Source organism: Pristis pectinata, chromosome 5 (assembly GCF_009764475.1).
Source record: "Pristis pectinata isolate sPriPec2 chromosome 5, sPriPec2.1.pri, whole genome shotgun sequence".
NCBI lineage: Eukaryota > Metazoa > Chordata > Chondrichthyes > Rhinopristiformes > Pristidae > Pristis > Pristis pectinata.
In genome coordinates, this window is record NC_067409.1 from 21,743,698 (window position 1) to 21,760,088 (window position 16,391).

At 39.8% G+C, this 16,391-nt stretch overlaps 2 protein-coding genes across 3 annotated transcripts in view; one reads left to right on the forward strand and one right to left on the reverse strand.

The window, feature by feature from the left end:
- pfkpa (phosphofructokinase, platelet a) overlaps nt 1-11,533 on the forward strand; it is a 106,319-nt gene extending 94,786 nt beyond the window's left edge. For both annotated transcript variants that reach the window (XM_052016025.1, XM_052016024.1), the window contains exons 20-22: nt 2,304-2,403; nt 9,278-9,383; nt 10,964-11,533. In XM_052016025.1, coding sequence (XP_051871985.1) covers nt 2,304-2,403; nt 9,278-9,383; nt 10,964-11,117 — 360 coding nt within the window. In that variant the 3' untranslated portion in view covers nt 11,118-11,533. The remainder of the gene's footprint in view (nt 1-2,303; nt 2,404-9,277; nt 9,384-10,963) is intronic.
- Nucleotides 11,534-14,163: 2,630 nt separating this feature from the next.
- pitrm1 (pitrilysin metallopeptidase 1) overlaps nt 14,164-16,391 on the reverse strand; it is a 40,054-nt gene continuing 37,826 nt past the window's right edge. The window contains exons 26-27 of the mRNA XM_052016619.1: nt 15,766-15,868; nt 14,164-14,561 (exon numbers count right to left, since the gene is read on the reverse strand). Coding sequence (XP_051872579.1) covers nt 14,468-14,561; nt 15,766-15,868 — 197 coding nt within the window. The 3' untranslated portion in view covers nt 14,164-14,467. The remainder of the gene's footprint in view (nt 14,562-15,765; nt 15,869-16,391) is intronic.

The following is a 16,391-nucleotide window of genomic DNA, read 5'->3' on the forward strand; positions in this document are numbered from 1 at the left end:
TACTCTTATACTCAACATCTCTACCAATGAAGGCAAGCATTCCATACACCGCCTTTACCACCTTATCCACTTCCATAGCTACTTTCAGTGAACTATGGACCTGGACCCCAAGATCCCTCTGTACCTCAATGCTGTTAAGGGGCCTACCATTAACTGTATACTTTCTCCTTTCATTTGACCTCCCAAACTGCAACACCTCACACTTGCCCAGATTAAACTCCATCTGCCACTTCACTGCCCATATCTGAAACAGATCTATGTCCCGCTGTATTTTTTTGATAGCCCTTTACACTGTCCACAATTCTACCAATCTTGGTATCATCGACAAACTTGCTAATCCACCCATCTACATTTTCATCCAAGTCATTGTATATAACACAAACAACAGAGGTCCCAGCACCGATCCTTGCAGAACACCACTGATCACTGACCTCCAGCCCGAGTAACAGCCTTTCACCCTGTCTCTCTGTGATGCTCTAACCAAAGCACCTGTTTCTGTGCTGTGCAACTATGTGACTCTGTGACTAACCCCGAGTCTTCCCGTGACAGACCTGTGCTTGCATGCAAGAAAAGGGACATCTGTGGGAGTATTGCGTGCAAACAGTAAGCATATAGGAAGCATGGGAGAGGGGTGGTGGAGGAGTGGAGGCTGTAGTGATGGGATTGATGGAAGCATAGCTAAAACCGTCAAAAGACTACAAAGTATCAAGAGAACTATAATGTTAAAGATTTGTCATTCTGTATTTTAGGCAGTTGGCTTAAAGTCAGAAAGCAGAGCAGTGGTAAAGAGTTATCTTATTATCTGTTGGAGGTGGTGGTACTAAGGTACATAGATAAGGTGAATGGTCACAGTCTCTTTCCCACGGTAGGGAGGTCTAAAACTAGATGATATCGGTTTAAGATGAAGGGAAACTTAACAAAAGATAGGTTAAGCCATAACTGCAGTATTGCATTCAGTTACCATTTCCTCAGTTCAGTGAGGATGTGAAGGCCACAGAGTGCACAGAAATTATTTACTGGAACGGTTCCAAGGCTGAGGGATTTCAGTTATAGTGTTAGGCTGGAGAAAGTGGAGTCGGTCTCTGGAGATTTATTTAAAAACACAAGATCATAACTGGTTCAGATAGGCTGGGTAGTCAAATACACGGTAGCATAGTGGTTAACGTAATGCTATCACAGCGCCAGTGATTGGGGTTCCATTCCCGCTGCTGTCTGTAAGGAGTTTGTATGTTCTCCCCGTGACTGTGTGGGTTTCCTCTGGGTGCTCCGGTTTCCTCCCACATTCCAAAGACGTGGGTTAGTAGGTTAACGTGGGTATAATTGGGCGACGCAGGCTTGTTGAGCCGGAAGGGCCTGTACCGTGCTGTATAAGTGAAGTTTTAAAATAGTGATGGTTCACAGATGATGTAATGCAGATTTAAAACTCTGAGCAAAAGATACAGAGCTTTGTGAGGAAAATCTTTTTTAGTCTGAGAGTAGTTAGGATCTGGAATTCACTGGCTGTCGGTGTGGTGGAATCAATCTGTGCCTTCTAAAGGGAATTGGATAGGCATTTGAGAAAGAATAGTCTGCAAGACCACGGTAAAGGGCTAGAAAAAGGATTGATGGGATTCTTCTACCAAGAGCCAGCATAGACTTGATGGGCAGAATGGCTTCTTTCTGTGCTGGAACAGCATTATGATTTTCAGGCAAGAGGATGGGGCTTACTCAAAGGAAAACGCCCAACAAAATCAGCATGCGGAGACAGTGCATTTCATGTGATATCCGAGAGCCCATAAAGTTGTTGCCAAGTTATTGGTCAGGATATCTGATTCTTGCTGCAATTTTCACAAGAGCCCCATAGAATCCAGTGGATGGGTGGGGTACTTTGGTGAAATACCAGATTCTTCATACCTACTTCACCACAGATCTGTACTGTAACTAACTGGAGGATCCATTCAGCCAGCCAGCAATAAGCAACCTTGATTCAGTCACAGACCTCCGAGCCTAAGGCACTGCAGCTGTTGGACCATAACCACATGATATTGCAGGAAATCTGGGTAGAGGCCTTCAGAGACTCTGTGTAATGAACCTGTTTAGAAAAACAACCTACAGGGTGAATGCAATAAAAGTATAATCACTTTGCTTAAAGTAGAGGTGGAAAACTGGTTTGGTGAAAAGTCATTCTATTTTGTGCATTTAGTAATTCCTAATGTAAGTTTCTTTGTCCTTTTAATAAACTTGCAGTCAAAGAAATTTGAACGAGTCTTTGTACTCTGCATGGAATTTATCTTTTAACCATGTCATGTTGTTAAAATTGCCAGGGTGGATCACCATCTCCTTTTGATAGAAACTTTGGAACAAAAATTTCTGCCAAAGCCATGCAGTGGATCTCGGGCAAGCTAAAAGAATACTATAGACAAGGTAATAAATGACACAGTATTAAAATTATTGTCATGCAGTTAGTGAATATGTTAATGGAGGATTTCATTCTTTGCTGTAAAGTATGGCTAATCTGTTAATTTGTAATTTAACATTTAAATTTAAATGGATCTGTAGTGTGGAAAATTGCATACTCTTTGAGATATAAGCATCATTTTACATATTTCAAATTGTATAGTAATTGTTCGAAAATCATTAATGTGGACTTGTGAAGAAAATTATTTTGCTCTGCTCTAGTCCTGTTGGCTTGAATCTTTGATGCTTTTTCTTCCCACTGCCTTTATTACTGCGGTCTTCTGAACCTTGCCTCCTCTTTTCTGGCTTTCCTTCTCCCACTAACCCACTGTTGAAGACTCACTACTTCCTTAAGTGTGAAACTTTTCTACAGACCTTCTCTGTTACCATTTTCCTCCCTCTGATAAAGCATGATGTCAGCTAAACGGTGTTCACCATACAAAAGAGAAAATGCTTTGTGCAGACAGGGATATAGGCAGGTTAAGTGATGGGGAAAGAAGATGGCAGGAGGAATTTAATATAGGAAAATGCAAAATTATTAGGAAAAGCAGGGAAACTGCATGGTAAATTATGGAAAAAAAACATTAAATTTTGGTGTAGAGACTGACTATTGTGGAGGCACAGAAAGACATCATGCAGGTTCAGCATGTTGGAAAGGCAAGTGGTATGTTGAAGAGTCAAGGAGACTGCAGATGCTGGACTCTGAAGCAACAAACAATCTGCTGGAGGAACTCAGCAGGTCGAGCAGCATCTGCGGGAGGAAAAGAATTGGTGACGTTTCAAGAGGAGAAGGGGAGTGGTGAGACAGGAGTGTGAGGTGATTGGTAGACTGAGGAGGGGTGTAAGATGACAGGCAGGTTGCGCCGGGTAGGGGAGGGGAGCAGGGGCGCAGTTGGGAGAAGATGGCAGAGAGAGTCATACAGCACGGAAATAGTCCATGCCGACCAAGATTCCATCTAAGCTAGTCCTGTTTGGCCCATATCCCTCTAAACCTTTCCTATCCATGTACCTGTCCAAGTACCTTTCAAATGTTGTTAACGTAGCTGCCTCAACCACTTCCTATGGCAGCTCATTCCATATATTGACCACCCTCTGGGTGAAAAAGTTGCCCCTCAGGTTCCTGGGTGAATGATAGATAGCGGCAAAGAGAGAGAGAAAAAAGTGAGAGGCAGAAGGAGTGAGATGGGGGTGGAGTGTGAGGGTTGGAGACAGCTGCTGAAGCGAGATAAGCAGGAACAAAGGGCTACCAGGAGACGCAAGAGATGCTGGAATCTGGAGCAACACACACAAAATGCTGGAGGAACTCAGCAGGTCAGGCAGCATCTATGTAGGGCAGAAACCAGAATAAGGAGGTTGGGGGATGGGCAGGAGCACAGGTGAGAGGGGGGAGGTTGGGGGGTGGGGGAGAATGTAAGAGAATGATTGTAAGAAGCTGAGAGGTGATCGATAGAAGAGGCAAAAGGTTGAAGTAGGAGAGGACAGTAGATCATGGAATAAAGGGAAGGAGGTGGGGAATAGATGGGCAGGTCATAAGGGTGGGGGAGGGGAAAGAGAAGGGTGAGGGGGCCACAGGAATGAGTGAAAACAAAGTGGGGGGATGGGTAGAGAATCCTATCAAAGTAAAGGAGGTGATAATGGAAACCATAAGGGGAGGGGTGAATGGCAGATGGAACCAGAACCGGGAGGGGAGGGGAGTGGGGGGGGGGGGAGCCTGTGGTGAACTGTGTGTTTAGAGGGTGGATGGTGTGGTATGTTGACCTTTCTTGTGAGGGGTTTAGAGCACAAAGGTAAGGAAGTCTTGTTGTAATTTAGAAGGGTTTCCTAAGACCACATCTGAGATACTGTGTTGATTTTTAGTTTCTGTCTCAGGAAGGATATTCTTGAAATAAAACAAAGTGCTGGAAGCACTTGGTAGGTCAGGTGACATCTGTGTACAGAGAGAAATGGAGTTAACATTTCAGACTGATAACCCTACATCAGAACATTCATTTACTTGCATTGAAGGTGCAGATTCATAACATTGATTCCTGGGAATGAGGGAGATTGGTCAATACTTCCTGGACTTCTGAAGAATAATAGGTGATATCTTGAGACGTACAAGATTGTTGGTGACTGGCAAAGTAGACACTGCAGGGCTGTTTTGTCAGGCCAGAGGTGCCAGAACTTGGAGACGTGGTCGCAGTTGGCTGGGAGGATGGAAATCTTTGGAATTCTCTGGTCTAGAGGCTGCTCAATCATTGTGTATATTCAAGATGGTAATCTCAGTAGAATTTTGCATATTGAGTATCAGAGGATAAGAGGTTTTGGTACAAAACTGGATAAGGTTTTGGATCTTAGCCGATGGCAGAGGCTCTGGGATCTATGTGGCTTACTCGTGGTTCTGCTTCTTATGTTCCTATATATCTTTTGTTTTTGCCCTGTGGTATTTTCCAGCCCACTTCCTTTTCAAACAAAGCTACTTGTGAAGCTGGACTAGCGGGCTTTTCCCTTTTCCAGTATGGCGTATACACAGTGCATCTATGGGGTGCACTCGTGTCTGAGGGCAAGAACGCTTATTAGCAAAGACCGGGGTCTGGGTAGCCAGGTGTGTTCAGTGATGAAATCAACAGCTGCTTGTTCAGCCAGACCGACAAGAGTTTCAGAGAATTTCACTGCTTTACCGCATTTTTTTCACATGCATGTGAATCAGAATTGAAATTGATAACACAAAGAAAACACAATCAAAATACTGAGAAGGTGGGAAATTTGAAATAAAAACAGTGAAAGTTGGAAATACTCAACAGGTCAGGCAGTAACTATGTTAATGAGAAACAGAGTTAACATTTCAGTTTGATTACTCTCTATTAGAACTAGATATAACTAAGAGAGAAACACATTTTAGAATAAAACAGTAGTGCACAGCCCTTCTTTGAGAGGGACCCAGAATGTCAATCCAAATCGCTTCAGACAATCACTTGCGTGAAACATATTTTATCTTCAGACATATTTCTGTTTTTCACGGCATAAGCTACTTGTTACCAGCTTTAGTGTTGTTATCTTTTTTAGTCCTGGGGTTTCAAGAACATTTCTGATCCATAATCCAAAACTCTGTGATACGCTGCTTGTCAAATCAATATAACAAATACACTGTAGAGATAATATAATGAAAAACTCTGAAATATCACTGTATGGCAAAGTCAACAGAAGCACCTTGGCTTTCCAATCTCAGTATAACCCCATAAGTAACTCATAATTTTTCAATTTAGATACTGAGATTATTTAGATACTGTGATTCATGATTTTTTTCATTTATGTGGTTTTGTATGAACCTGTTAAAGGATAATATTGATTGAGAGTAAATGTAATAATTTATCTCAAATACACAAATTCTCTTCCAAGTTGATCTGCAGCATGGTCATAGTCATTAGAGTCATACAGCAGGGAAACAGGCCCTTCGGCCCACAGTCTATTCCAACCTATTGCACTAATCCTACACTAATCCCATTTTACTCCCTACATTCTCCTGAACTCTCATATTCTACCATACGTCTACAAACTAGGGGTAATTTACAGTTGCCAGTTAACTTACCAACCCCCGCATCTTTGGGATGTTGGAGGAAACCAGAGCACCTGGAGGCAACCCACATGGTCGTAGGGAGAACATGCAAACTTCACACAGACAGCATCGGAGCTCAGGATTGAACCTGGATCGCAGGTCCCATGCCACCCACCACCATTGTGTTCCTTTCTTTTAAATATTAAGGTCAGATTTGCTCCCCCTTTAGTCAACAGGAACAATTATAGAATCTATAGAACTTTGGAGTGTTATAAACAGAACATACACTGTCTCTAAAGCCACCTCTTCCAAAACTCTGGGATACAAGTCATCCATCCTTGAGATTTATAAGCTTTCGGGTAAATTATGTTTCCAAGTTCAATTAAAGAATATTTCAGATGTTTTTGGTGAGAAGTAATGGGGAGAAAGGAATGGAATGGCCAGTTATATGAAGGTTTCAGAACTAACCATGAGACACCTTGTAGAGTTGTGTGAATGATATTTGTTTAAATATCAACTCATAACGCTTTGCAAGGTAAAAGGCTGTGAATTCTCAATTGATGCTACTTAGTTCAGCAGGAGGGATGGTTTGAAATGGGACATGGCAGAGAGTGTATCTCCCTCATCCTTGGGAAGGAGACATTGGTAAAACCTATTCAATTCAGGGTATGTTCAGAAACTTCCCAAGTGGGAGAAGCAGTTAAGCTGTCCAATGCTTTATCAGGTTGTTGAGTTTTAGTTTGGCTACTTGTAGCATTTCATCAAATAATTTCTGTGTAAAAACCTATTTTATTTTCTGGAAAGCTTGTGTGACACAAAATGGTCATTTTAACCTGTCCCTTGCTTTGTCCTGACTTGCTTCTCTCGCTGGCATCGTGGAATGCATAGAGGAAGGTAATGGATTTTGTTTATTGCTATGAAAAAAATTAATTCCTTGCATTGACTGTATGTTTAAACAAAGTTATCTTAATCAGCCAGTCCAATCATTTAACATTAATGCCCTCAATATTCTTGTCAGAGTTACCACTGAAAGATATCTGAAACATCTTGCCATCAATTCTAACATATTTTAAGTACTTAATGGCTTGTTTATTTTTTGGAATACTTTGCAGAACATGCTAGAGTAGAACATGCCTGAATAGAGTTCCATTATAAACTTCATTTTCCTGTTAAAGGACTTAACTGTTTCATTTTTACACCACTTCTGGCCTCGACCAGTTCTTTCCTTTCCTGAGAACCAGAAACTGGGTTGCTGCACTTTCAGTGAAGTAGCAGGACAATAAAGCTGGTACAGGAAATCTCACTCGGTATTCTTCCTTGGTTTAATGCAATATAAATTTACCAGTTAAATTCTAAAGTGAGATTATAAAACTTGGGGCTGCATGTAGGAGAAGTTAGAAGGGAGTGTGATTTAATTGCTTTCCAAGACATTTTGGGGAACTAATGGATTAGACTGAATTATTTCACTAGATTAGATGGGTGGTAGAGTTGGGGGAGGGACACAGAAGTACTTCTAAAATTTGGAGAAAGACTTGCAGAAGTGAAATTAGAAATACTCCTTTGCATAAAAGGTGGTATATATTTGCTATTAACTTCCTCAAATGTAAAGTTAATAATTTGCTAAGAATCGGTCTCTAATTTTTTTGTTAACAAAAGTTGCTGATAGAGGAATTTCAAATGGTAGAACAGGTTTGAGGTACTAAATGGCCTTGTGTTCTTTAGGGAGGTTACTGTCTGTACATCAGTTAATAGCTTTTACATAAAATTAATCTGACCTTTTAGACCATGGTTGTGTGTATCTTGCAATCTGCTCTTTTGCATCCCACTGAGCTGTTGCAGTATATCTGTATGCATGCTGTGACACAAGTAGTCAAGCAAGTGGAACTGCCTTCAGGTCAATCACTAGATGAGAAACTCACATACTGTTTACCTGGGTCAGCATCAAGCTACTTACTGTAACATTGCTTCCCTCTCCTTCAGTTTTAAAATGATCCCTGTTAAACTTACGGGCAGAGCAGTGCCCAGAGCCAATATATAAGAGCTAGTCAATTATGTGTCTCTTATCGTGGTTCACCAGAGTTCACTGAAGCAACAAGATCCATAACAACAGTGATATTGTACATTACATACAGAACAGAAAGTTCATTTTGCCTATAGTTACCTTATGTCCCTTTTGTTATCCCTATAATATTCCTGTAGTTTCTGTCATTTTGTTACCCAAGTGTGCACATAGTCATACAGCACAGAAACGGGCCCTTCAGCCCAACTGGTCCATGCTGACCACGATTCCCATCTGAGCTAGTCCCATTTGCTGGTGTTTGGCCCATAACCTAGAAGAGGCAAGAATGGGTAGATGCTGATGGGATTTGACTGCCTACAGCTAGGGGTCACAATCTCAAAACAAAGATTGGCATTTAGAATCTTGGGAATTTTCTATCCCAGAGGATTATGGCTGATCAGTTAATGTATTCAAGAAGAAAATTAATAATTTTTGGACACTAAGGGAATTGAGGGAGAAAGGGTGGTGTGGGAAAATGGTGTTGAAGCAATAAATGAACCTTAATCCCATTAAATGTTGAACTGTATGGCCCATTCCTGCACCAATGATATTTTTAGCAGTGACAATTATGGCTCTCTTGGCCACATTTTCACCTTGGTCAAAGGTTCTGGGTTTAAGTCCCACTCCAGGAATGTCAGCATTAAACTCCAGCTTTCTCAATTGAGATGTTAAACCAAAGCCCTTTCTGCTCTTTCAAGTGAACGTGAAAGAACCAAGGTTTTACTTGGAAGATAAAAGGATTTATTTGTGGTATCCTGTCTAATATTTACCCCTCAATTAACATTACTAAACAGATATTTGGTCTTTATCACACCTTGTTTGAGGGAGTTTGCTGTGTGTAATTCTTAAGCCATATTTCCTTTAAACACTTCTGAATTATAGTCACTGTTGTAATAATTAGCTGTGTTTGTAGGATTCTGAAGTCATAAAGAGTGCAATTTAAGTTCGTCTTTTATTATCAGAAGATGTGTTTTTTCAAATATTTTGACTCTCCAAGGGACATCCGAATCTAAAGTTCTTGAGTGAATGTGATTAAAGTCCAGTTCCAACAATTCTGATTTTGAATGGGGAGCTTTTGAAATTAACAGGTTTTGTTCATGACCTGGCTGCTTTTAAGCAGTCTTGTACTTTATTAGCTGAAACCTTGCCAAATGTTCCTCCATTTAGGAATATGAACTATGGACTTAAAACTGAATCTATAGTTAATTTTTTAAAATTTGTTTTTGTATTTCTTTAAAAACCCACAGGGAGAGTTTTTGCAAATTGTCATGAATCTGCTTGTTTACTGGGCATGCGTAGACGTACCCTGGTGTTCCAGCCTGTATCACAACTGAAAGAAATGACTGATTTCCAGTGAGTATATTTATCAGTTCTATAAAGCTTCAGCATTGTTGCTTATACATGAAGACTCTTTCCATCTCCATAACATCAATTCATTCCATCCCTGTCTCAGGTCATCTGATTCCTGGTCATCACTCTCGACTTGACTATTCCAACATACTCCATCCAGCTTCCTATCTTCCACCATACATAAACTTGAGCACATTCAAACTCTGCAGTCTGTAATCAAATTCAAATCAAAGGCTGTTCACTGCTGTTCCACATTAGGCAAAGTTCAGCTTTAAAATCTCATTCTTCAAATCCTTCAGTAGCTTCACCTCTCCATATCGCTGCCAGCTCTTCTTATCCTGCAACTCTCTGAGATCATTGTGCCCCTCCACATCTTCCGCTCAACTGCCAACAAACACCTTGGGATGTTTTACTTTATTGAAGGCACTGTGCAGATGCGAGTTATTTTTATTTGTGGATTTCACTGTCATTGGTGATGTATTTTGAGTTACAAATTACAGTGTAAAAACTAATGTGAATATCAGTCACTATTTGAATTGCAGGAAAGGACTGTTAACGGCTCACCTAATTCAATATATTTCCAAGGCAGCAAAGGTGGAGGCTGTTAAAGGAGTTTCCTTGTCATTGGTTAAGGTTTTACTTAAGAACAAGAGAATTGTGTCTGAAATATGGTGAAAGAAGGTTTGGTAGAAGTCAAATGGTGAAATTGGTTGGGCTTTTACAAAAGACGAGTGGTCAGATACAAACTGCATAACTCTTTTGACTAGTCAACATAAATACAAAAAGCCACCAGGCTATGTTCCAAACTGTGAGATTCTTGGGGGGGGGGGGGGGGGGGGGAGGTGGTGGTGTTGTTGTATATAATTGGTCATTTGACTGCAGATGGGTTTTTGTTCAAATACTGATAAACCATTAAATCAGGATGTATCCAATAGAATAAAGGTTTGATTCAGAAGGCAGAGGGGATGCTAAGAGCTTACAACCTCATGGAATCTGAGTCTGCATTAAAACGGGTTATAATGTGTTGAAAGAGTTTGATGAATGGTTGGAGAATCCTGTGGTGGATGCATAGATCTATTCAGCTGAATGGCCTGTCTCTATGCTTATACTTATTCCCTTACCGAACGTGGGTGTCACTGGCAAGGCCAGCATTTATTGCCTATTTGCATTTGTCCCTGAGAAGGTGTGAGGAGTTGCCAACTTCAATTGCTGCAATCCTGGTGAAGTTACTCCATAGTGGACCAGTGACAATTGAGGGAACGGTGATACATTTTCAAGTCAGGTGATGGTGTTCTCATGCGGACATTGCCCTAATCCTTTTGGATATTTGGGATTGGAGGGACGTTCTGAGTTGTTTAGTGCTTGAAAGTTGACACACACTTGCCACAGTTTGCAGAGTGTATCTACAGGATAGTGGATACATCAACTGCAAATCTTGGACAGGCAACCTCTTGCTGTAAATGCATTATATAAAACAGTATTGAGTTAGTGATGGTTGATGTGTAAGCAGTAGGAGTATAACACCAATCCTTCATGAAGGGCACGATAGAGTTTATAATCCAATTCTCCCAATGTATCTTCAGGCATCGGATTCCAAAGGAGCAATGGTGGCTGGACCTCCGCCCACTGATGAAGATTTTAGCCAAATACAAGATCAGCTACGATCTGTCCAACGCTGGCCAAATGGAGCATGTTGACCGACGTACGCATGAAAATCGCAACACCATTGCAATTTAAAAGCAGGCTGTATGATCAACAGCATTTATATTGCCTAGCAGAGGATAAAAGCAGCTTCTAATTTGCTCTGTAACAGTTAGGTATGTTGTACTGTTACTTTTTATAGAAATAAAAGCAGGCATCCTTTACCCTTCCCCACACATTTGCTCGGGCTATTCCCGTTCACTGATACAAAGTGGAACAATTGGCTAGGCAACATTGCTAGTTCAAAAAAAGTAACACCTGTATACAGTATATTGCTTCTCAATGCACTGTTCCCAAATATTTATTGTGTGGATCACCTTATAGAAGACAATAGTTTTAATGTGAAAAATCTAAAAGATATATTTATGTGACCAACGTAATACATGTGTTGTAGTGAAGTGAATGTTTATTTTTTTCCAGCTTCAAATAAAACTCCTATGGCTGGTCCTGTACAGATTTTTCTTCAGATTAATTGTAATCTTATTCATTCTGACAAAAGCAAATAGATTGGTCTTGAACCTCCAACATTTAAAAAAAATCATGACTGCTCTTTAGATCTCCTTTCCTGCCTCATCCCAATTCCCTTGCTGCTAGTTTTTTATAGTAATTATTACCATGATTGTGATGGCCTGCACTTTATCATGTATGTTCCCTATTATCTCCACTCCTCCTCTTCTCTCACTTTTCCAATTCTGATCAATGGTCCTGGACTGGAACTGCTAACCATTTCCTCGCTGTTGCTTCACTTTGGTATTGAGCATTTTTTTGTTTTTATTTCACATTTCTTGCTGTATTTTTGCTCTGATTTCTGAAGCACTTCCAAGTCACTAACACAAACACCATGTATTCCATTCTTTGGGCTCCTTTCACAATATTAGTACAATTGTTGGTCTGGTCAACAACTACTAATGCCATTATAGACAAATTTATCTTCCTTGCCTCTTGCTACTTTCAACAGGGGGCTCAAACATTTTGATGAACAAGTCTGAGCCCATCCCTTGAGCTTCTTTAGCTATACACAGTATATCCTAACTTCTGTTTCCTGGAATCTGTATGGATAGAATAAACTAAAGACACCAATTTCAAACTTCAACAGCACCATGATTTAATGACCCAAGTCCCCAATACAAGCCAAATAATTAACTGATCTGACTGAAACCTACAATTTCTCCCCCACTGATTACTCATCCTATATTGAATGCAGGTTTGAATCAAGGTGACCAATTTTTTTTTTCAGCTGCAGCTCCATCTACCATCTTGACTGGAAGCCACCAGTGTTATTTATTTTATCACTTAAGCCAACTTTGAACCTATTACCAAATATTTTGGAGGAAAAAATCTTCATTGGTGTTGCTGCCCATCTACTGTGGAGGGATCTGTAGCACCACCTACAAATACAGCTCCACCCATGTCTTGTTGCCACTTGTTGAAACAACTTCTGCTGATCCAGGTTGACTTCATTCAATGCATCAAGTCCTCTCTTCTGGCACCAGCTGGCCAATCCCAGAGATGGTAAACCATTAGCTTATTTTTTGGTACCCAGAAGAATACAGCTTCAGACATAGTCATTCATCAGTCCAGTTCTTTGCAATCCACAGTCATACCCCAGTCTGATTTAAGTTCTTGTATACAAAGCAGCTGACTTTTAGAAGCAACCAGGATTTCTTGACTATCTTGTGGCCTCGCCATTCAATATTGAGATAGAAAAATAATTTCTGACCAAAATCACTCAATCCCACTGGCAATGGACCTGGTCCACAATGAAGGGTCTCAATCCAAAATGTAGTTTGTCCACTCCCCTCCATAGATGCTATGTGACCTGCTGAGTTCCCCCAGTGCTTTGTGTGTTGCTCCATATCCAGAGCCAGGTTATTCACAATTATTTTCCCTTTTAAATGCAATTAAAATCATTTACTCAGTTATAATACTGGCAAACTAATTTGCATACATTTATTCTTGTTAGAACAATGGAGGGTAACAAAAAGAAACTCATTCACTTGAGCATAGCAATGTTATCTTAATTGTTGTCTGTAAACAACTAGGTTAAGATAGCTATTTCTGAAAAAGGGAAAAGCTTAAGTTACATGTGTATAAAAGATCAGAAAATGCTTAAAAACTCAGCAGGTCAAGAGTATAGAGAAAGTTAATATTTCAGGTCAAAGACCCTTCAGCAGAATGTGATCTGGTAAAAAAAAACCTGAGAGTTTGCAAACTAATTGTGTGGATTTCTGCTGGATGTTTGAGTTTCATACAGATGTGCTAACAGGTCAATTAACCATGTAAATCATCACTTTCTGTAGATGAGAGGCAAAAAGCTGCAAGTGACATGAGAGAATAAACTGCAGGGGTACAGGGAAAATGAGGAGGATGAAATTGGACTAATGAGATTGCCGGAATGGACCCAAGAGACATAATCCTTTTGTATCATTATGTATAAAATTAATATTTCCAGTGCTACCAACTGGGAAGGACTATCCAGATAGATACATCTTAAACTTCTCTTCCTCTAACAAAGAGTCCTCTAGGAGAAACATTATCCAATTTTCTCAGATGGTATCTGCTCGACAGAGTACTTCCATACCTTATTTATGTCTGATATCTATCTTATGCAATATCTTATTCCAGTACAAATATAAAACAAAGCTTTGTTTCAGTCTACAGCAGAAACTTGTTTCTGATCAAATAGGGATGCCAGAGTTGACCTTAAACATAGCACAAACAAGCAACAAAAAATAAGAATGAAACATTGTTCAACAGGTTTTATCATTACAACTATTCATAAAACTTTTATTTTGGATTAGTAAAATATACAAATGTTAAAGCTTCTAAAATACAAGGAGATCTCAATCATCCATCTGAATGGGCTATGTAAACCACTTGTCAATCTTTTCCAATGAGGATGCATTGTATAAAAAATGTCCCAGTGAATTCAAATGACAAGAAAGATTTAAATAGGTTTGGAAACTTTTATACATTTCTCTACTGGTAAATTACACTGTGTAGAATTAACATTCTGCACTATAATTGAGAAAACATTCAGCATGATTTTCCATAAACATCACTTCCCCTTCCCCTCCCCCCCCCCCCCCCCCCCAATGCTGGATACCTTAACTTGTCTTGAATTTCATCAAGCAGAAGGAATCCACATTTACTCTGATGTAGCAGCTACAAACATAGAAAGAGGTAAGAAGGAACAACACTGAATTGTGCCATTCACAAAACCCTAGAGATATCTTTAGATCAGAGAACAATGCTGCTTCCACATTCACCTCCTTCAGAGCTTCAGCAGAAGGCGGTGTCAACATTTCAGTTGAATCCATCTTGATTCTGTGATACTTTGGGGAAGTGATGAGATCCTTGAGCATTAATTCTCCTCCTATTCTGCATTACCTTTGTACCCAAGTTGGATCTCGTTTGATAGATTCACTTTCAGGTCCTAAAATTGCAGCCCCACTTGTGCTATGCCCAGTTGTCAAATACCTTACAGAGAAACAAAAATACAAATATTAACTTAAATGGTTACCCACATCAGAGAACATTGTTTTCTTTAGGTTAAAATATTAACACGTAGTGCCATAAAAATGTGTATATTCTCTCATTTATGTTAAAATTGTAGGACCTCAAAGATTCATTAACCTTTAGCTACATTTTAAGAAGAATCACTGCAGTCAGTTTGAACAGTTGAGACTTTCCTCTCTACATTTAAGATTGTACATTCAATTATTTTGACAAAAGGTAACAGAAAAACCAAGGCACAAACAAAGCAAACCATACTATAAAAATGGGCAGCACGCAGCAGTAATAGGGCAGAAACAGAACTGAGAAGCTGAAATGTGCTTTGAGGAACAAAGAACGTTAACAGCTGATATTTAAAAGTGTTGTCCCTTATTCAGCTGCTCACACCATGAAGAATTGGGGATTGATGCTAATCATAAGATCAGTTAGATCCAAGCCGTTAATTGTGGTAGTTCTATTGGGCACATCGCCCTGAAATGCAATAAAACGAAGTATGCAAGTTACTGCAGGTACTTAAATAATAAAATGAGAAAAAAAATTGGGTAAGGGACAGTTGACCAAAAGGCAAGACCAGCAGATCTGAAATTTTAATCAGTTAATTTATCTAGAGTTAACACTACAGTTCAATTCACAAAAAAAACATCAAATTTATCAGCATTAAAATTGTAAAATCCGAAGTGACCTCCTTTGGATTTGTAGAAGTTTTCAGATTAAATCAGTTTGCCAAGTTATTGTGATGTATCCATATTCGTTGTGGTGGTCACCACTGCAGATTACTGAGAATATAGTTTTGCTCTAACAACTGTCCTGCTCACCTGTTTACTCTGAAATATTCAGTCTTCTGTTCCTTGTTGGTGTGCACACATGAAGGGGAGGCAACATGGATTACAATTGAACTGCTCCATTTTCTTGTGTACCAATGAATAGGGTGGCCTATACAAGGATCAGTGGAATCTCCCTCACCCACCCCCCTCTTTTTTTTACATAAGTTTCTTGAAGGTAGATGGGATCTGCCATCAGTAAAAGGATTCAAAAGGTCTGCTATGAACTGAAAGCAGGAAATTCAAAATCAATCTGTATAACATTTGTTCATTTTCTAGAAAAGCAGAAACAAATGGAGTATTTTGCCTTTTAACATACTAGGACTTTAAAAAAAAAAGTTACTCACTTGTTGGCTACTTCTATCAAGCCATCACGGTCAACTGCAAAAAGCTGCTGCCTGTGTTTTAGCTTCATGTCATCTGAGATACTATAGAGAAAACGCTCTAATCCTGGTGACCAAAGCAGAAAAAAAATGACAAAACATTGTCAATTGCTAAAATTCCCTTAATCCATTCCAGCAATTTAAAAGTGCATTTGTGTTTTCTGTCATAATCATTCACCCCAACTATAAAGCAAAATTTGTTAAAGATGACAAAAGGAGTTGTTGGCAACATCATCCACACCTCTGTACGTTGACAAGTGGCTCCCGAGATACAGGAAGTGATTAACTTATTCCATTATTCCTTTGTTTGTGGGTAGGAGGCTGTTGTACAGCAGGGGCAAGTTCATAGAGTCATGCGTTGTATGTTACAGAAACAGACACTTCAGCCAATCAAGGTGCCTTCCTGAGCCAGTCCCATTTGCCTGCATTTGGCCCATATCACTCTAAACCTTTCCTATCCATGAACCTGTCCAAATGCCTTTTAAACACTGTAATTGTACCTGCCGTTACCACTTTTGGCAGCTCCTTACATAAATCCACCACTGTCAATGTGAAAACCTTGCCCCTCCATCACCTTTAAATCTTTCCGC